This window comes from Salvelinus fontinalis, chromosome 20 (assembly GCF_029448725.1).
Source record: "Salvelinus fontinalis isolate EN_2023a chromosome 20, ASM2944872v1, whole genome shotgun sequence".
NCBI lineage: Eukaryota > Metazoa > Chordata > Actinopteri > Salmoniformes > Salmonidae > Salvelinus > Salvelinus fontinalis.
Window position 1 is genome coordinate 8,745,902 of NC_074684.1, and position 5,687 is coordinate 8,751,588.

General features: G+C 43.3%; 1 protein-coding gene across 1 annotated transcript; it reads left to right on the forward strand.

The window, feature by feature from the left end:
• The first annotated feature begins 237 nt into the window (after nt 1-237).
• fbxo16 (F-box protein 16) lies at nt 238-5,633 on the forward strand. The gene is made up of 8 exons (XM_055872296.1): nt 238-547; nt 793-922; nt 999-1,034; nt 1,428-1,634; nt 1,913-2,077; nt 2,148-2,392; nt 2,645-2,738; nt 3,255-5,633. The coding sequence occupies exons 2-8, from the start codon at nt 827-829 to the stop codon at nt 3,504-3,506; spliced, it is 1,095 nt and encodes a 364-aa protein (XP_055728271.1). The 5' UTR covers nt 238-547; nt 793-826; the 3' UTR covers nt 3,507-5,633.
• The last annotated feature ends 54 nt before the right edge of the window (nt 5,634-5,687 follow it).

Here is a 5,687-nt window from a genome sequence, read left to right on the forward strand (position 1 = left end):
TCAGACATGTGTGTGCGTGCACTGAAGGCCTATATCTACAAGGAATAAAATACCAATGGAAAGACGTGAGAAAAATGTGGAGAATGTAGGCTACGAAGTCATCAAACTCCCTGAATGGCAACATTTGTTGCAAACTAGACAAAATACGTACCATGTGTGCAACATGCTCTGCGTGATTTGCAACATTGTGAACAGTGACATTGTATCCATTGATACCACATGCATGCCGCACCTTGTGTGTGTGGATTGTATTTCGGTGGCAACAGCGCCACCCTTGTGTGTCAAGCGGTGTTTGCGTCGCTCATGTCGTTGCTCTTGACTACGCAAAGCGGCGACGGTGACAGGGTTGGGTAGAGAAGGAGAGGGGGAGGTGCACCCCACAGTACACCCATTACTATGGAAACAGGTAAACTGTACGAACGCTTCAAGAACAAAGTGACATGTACTGGTAATCCTATGGACAAGATACGAATACATAACACTGAGGATTCGTGATTGGGATGATAACTATGCTTCCCCATGCATCAGAGGCCGGAGGAGATTGATGGTAGGACTATTCCAATAGTCTAGTGGACCATCCACATCTGTAATATAGAGATAGCAGAGCTAGTAATAGTACAGGTATCTTATGTAGGTTTTATGTGACTGTTCATTGACTGACTAGGACTACTTGGGCTGCTCTGATTTTATGAGTGAATAACGCAAAAAAATACACATGCGATAGCCCTAACCAATGACGATTCACTTCAATGCATCTACCAGGTGATGCAGTCTTCTTCTCCCTCCACACAGATCTGACTTGTTGCTGACTTGTAGCAGCTGAAAGATGTCCTTTGCACCGAGGACCTCACTAACCTCTGCCAAGATGCAGACCAGAATGAGTGCCTGGACACCTCTTAACCACCAGCTGTCTAATAACAATGTAAAGTTGACTAAACTTTATAACAATCCAGTTTTAATGTAATCTTCTACTTAGATGAAATATCTCTCTTCTTTAGGTGTTTGAAGAGCGAAGAAACCTGCTGGGAAAATGGGTAAGTGGGCCTCTAAAAATTGGAAGGTTATAAATTGATAAAATATTAACCATGGAGAATAGGTTAGACATACAGCAATGCAATCAGAACCACATAAGCAATCCTTTTACAGCTTTTCAATTCTACTTTATTTACCCCCATCTGCAGAAGGTGCTTGTTTGGGGGCGGCAGGTAGCCTAGTGGTTAGAGCGTTGGGCCAGTAACCAAAAGGTTGCTGGATCAAATCCCCAAACTGACAAGATAAAAATCTGTCATTCTGCCCCTGAACAAGGCAGTAAACCCACTCAATGTAAATAATAATTTGTTCTTAACTGATTTGCCTAGTTAAATTAAAAATAAATTACAGTAGACATCACTTAAGATCAACTGATGCCATCCCTGTGTGTCTGTTAGTTTGACAAGTGGAGCGACGGCCAGAGGAAGGCGGTTCTACAGGACTTTTTCTCGCGGTGTTCAGTGGGCCAGCTGCGTTTCCTCCGTCAGAACCTGACCAAGAGGGTTCCAGAGGAGAACCTAGACTTCACCTCTGTCCTGCCCAGAGTTCTCTCTCTCTATGTCTTCTCTTTCCTCGACCCCAGGAGTCTTTGCAGGTGTGCACAGGTAGGCACAGAAGGGAGGTATGGGTGTTTCTGGTCTTGTTCATATATGTAGCAGAAATTGAACAGTAAACAACTTATGCGACTGAAGATTGTGTAGCTATTTTATTTTTTGAAATTGAGACACTAACTCTCTCTCTCATTCTATAATAATAGGTTCCTAGCTCTGTCCACCCAGTCATTTCAGCATCATACATGTGCTATTAGACACCACATTACAACACTTAAATGTATGACATGCTCTGGCCCATTTTAGCGGTACCTGTGTACCTGTGTTGGCAGGTGAGTTGGCACTGGAAGGGTATAGTCGAGTTGGACCAGCAATGGATGCCCAAGTGTCTTAAACTCGGCTGGTGCATCAACTTTGCCCCCACACCATTTGAACATGGGGTCTGGAAGAGACACTACATAGAGACAGTACTGGAGCTCCACATCGGCAAACCTAAGGTGAGTGACTGGAGGCCTGGACAGTGTATAAAACTACCTGCACGGAACAGACACATTTTTGTGTGTTCAGACTCTATCACAGCAGGAGTTCATTGTCCCTGAGGTGACGTCCATAAACAGTGTGACGTTTGACCAATCAGAGAGCTTCCTCAGAGAGGTCCAGCGAGAGAGGAGCGGTGGCGGCACCACGAGGGGGTCAGGAGGGTCCCAGCTGAAGGGGCTACCCCCGTGGAGGGGTGCAGACAGACACCCCACTGACACTGTGCGATTCAATTATCTGGAAAATCTGGACCCCATAGAGCACGCCCACCAAGTGTAAGACCACTTCCTCTAGTATGTAGTTAGTGTGTATGTGTGTGGAGTGAAAAGTACATCAATCTTGAAATACAAAGCATTTACCAAACCAATGCATTCATTCCCAAATTAAAGCACAATCAATTCTTATTTGCCCCTGAGGCTATAAATAAAGTATAATATTGAATTGAAAAATCAGACATCGGTTAAATCAGCCTATGAATTCCCATGTAACTTGACCTGGTGTTCCAGTGACAATGGTCTGTTTTCCAGAAAAGTGAAGAGCAGAGGGGTCTTCAACACTGACAATGGATTGAAGAAAGAGCTGTCTGCATTCAATTATAAACTGCGCAAGGCAAAGTCATTGGTAAGCACCTCTCATCAGAAGATGACCAGTCTGAAGACCCTATCTTGGATAACAGCCAAGGGAATGCTTAGAATTCCCAGGAGAGACACACACACACCAAGAGACATAATGCATATTGAACAGACTTCACATGGAAATTCATGTAAATGCGCTACCCAGGGGGACTCTGTGTGTGTGTGTGTGTGTGTGTCTCAGTGAGGACAAAAACCGCTGTCACTGCTTCAGGGGAGGAGGAGAGAGAACACTGTCATTGAACATTCTAAGTGTTTCCGTTTACAGAAATAGCACACATTTTATCAGCAGAAATACCACACATTTTATCAGCAGAAATACCAAACTAAAAGATAAAACACACCTATATATATCAAGATATATATATTGTTAAAGAATACAATAAGAGGACTGTACTTATCGTGTCACCTTGCAACTCAGACACAGATTGGGACAATACGGACAGTATACCATGTAGGCATGCATCAAAATATATATTTTTTCATCTGTTCTTCTCCCCCTTAGATGTTCCTGTCCTTGGACCTGACTCCAGGTTTGGGTTCTGGAGCAGGACAGCAGAAGCAGAACCGGTTCCGCCCCCAATGGGCCACACAGAGCCTAGAGTACCCTGTCACCAAGGCAACAGCCAAGAGCCTGTCGCGGTCGAGCCAATGGAACGCTGGGATACGACCTGGTCCTGTGAGGTCAGCGGTGCCCAGGCTCAGTCAGGAAGGACTGAGGGCATCAATGAGGACAAACAGGAGTACTCCTAGTTAGAAACATCTTTCCTTCCTTCCTCTCTCCCTCCCTTCCTTCCTCCTTTTCTACTTTCCTTAAATCTGTCGATCGCAGGGGACACACAGGACCACGCCTAGTAAGACAATAGATGACCAATCCTTTCAATGTACATTCTTGGTTGAACTATAACAGAATGAGCGCTCCATCAAAAAGGAAACTTGTGTCCAAGGAAACACGTGACATTACATTCTTACTCAATGAATGCTTTCTTTCATCGCCTGAATGTTCCGTATGATGTACACTGCTCAAAAAAATAAAGGGAACACTTAAACAACACAATGTAACTCCAAGTCAATCACACTTCTGTGAAATCAAACTGTCCACTTAGGAAGCAACACTGATCGACAATAAATTTCACATGCTGTTGTGCAAATGGAATAGACAAAAGGTGGAAATTATAGGCAATTAGCAAGACACCCCCAATAAAGGAATGGTTCTGCAGGTGGTGACCACAGACCACTTCTCAGTTCCTATGCTTCCTGGCTGATGTTTTGGTCACTTTTGAATGCTGGCGGTGCTTTCACTCTAGTGGTAGCATGAGACGGAGTCTACAACCCACACAAGTGGCTCAGGTAGTGCAGTTCATCCAGGATGGCACATCAATGCGAGCTGTGGCAAAAAGGTTTGCTGTGTCTGTCAGCGTAGTGTCCAGAGCATGGAGGCGCTACCAGGAGACAGGCCAGTACATCAGGAGACGTGGAGGAGGCTGTAGGAGGGCAACAACCCAGCAGCAGGACCGCTACCTCCGCCTTTGTGCAAGGAGGTGCACTGCCAGAGGCCTGCAAAATTACCTCCAGCAGGCCACAAATGTGCATATTTTTTGGTCTTGTGAGCAGAATCTTCAACATTGTGAGAATTTTGTGCAACTTCCGGCGCACATTTACAGTGAACAGTACCCATACCGTTTTAGACCATGGACCAAATAGGTGACTGTAAATTGCCTTGGGTTGTATGATGCAAGAAACCCCTTTACAAATTACAATTAATTATTACCATACAGAGAATTAGACAATGTACGCTACCCCTCTGCCTATTGGCTTATTCAAGCCTGTCTCAAAATACAACTCTGCCCCTTTAATTAAGACAAGCATTTTACCGGACTGGCTTTTCAAAGACATGTTGAAATGTAGCCTACATGTTTTGTGCTCTTGTAGGAAGCAGTAACTCCCCATTGCTGACCTATACTTATCTATAACTGGGCTATTAATTCGCCAACTAGCAAAGAATATCAATAAATGTGCACACGGGCGGCGCAGATCTGAAAAGCGCATTCACTCTACTCCATGCGCTCTGGCTACAACAAAATCAGACTCAATCTTGTAAAATTAGATTTGTTGCATTGAAAAGGGGCTGATATGTTAATTTGATCACAGAAAAAACGTTGATCTATATATTGCAAACTAATTGGGCGAACTCAGTGAAGTTCAATCTGTTGCATTTCTTCTGCGCAGCAGTCCTAGAGAAAATGCGCGCACAGTTTAGATGGAACATTGGCTGTGACCCAAATTTGGATCATGAGTGGTTTGAAATAGGTCGCGGGTGTCTAATTAAAATTGTTATCGTTTTGGGGTGATGAAAAATACTCCAGTCTGCACTTAAACTACTAAAGCCAGGTAAAGGGTGTATAAATTATCAATATTTTTTTTTACATTTCAATATAGAGCTATTATCAGTGATTTAGCAGATTTTGTGGTCTCATACCAGTTAGCATACAAACGTTCATCAATCATGGGTAAAATTATTATTGACAATAGAAAATGTGGGAACGTTGTTCCCTTGTCATATACATTGCTACATTTACTATCAATATAGCATTACAAATATTTTTCCAGGTGGCTTTTTGTAGTGCTAATATTTAGTTGCGACTGAGACAATGGGTACCAATTTGAGTCCGGAGGCAAAACCAGTTGAGAAGCACTGGTATACAATACAAAGGAAGTACAGTACTACATACTGAAGTAGTGAGAATCAGAAGAGAAGCCGTTCAACCAAACAGTACTGGGAAGATGGAACTGAGACGTGTACTCTTGATTTACATCAAATCATGTTGACGTACATTTCCACCAAGTTGAATTATGACAAGAATACAGTGTATGGACATGACTATATGATTTGAGGTTTGGTATGGAAAATGTCAATAAAATATTCATGACAACAAAC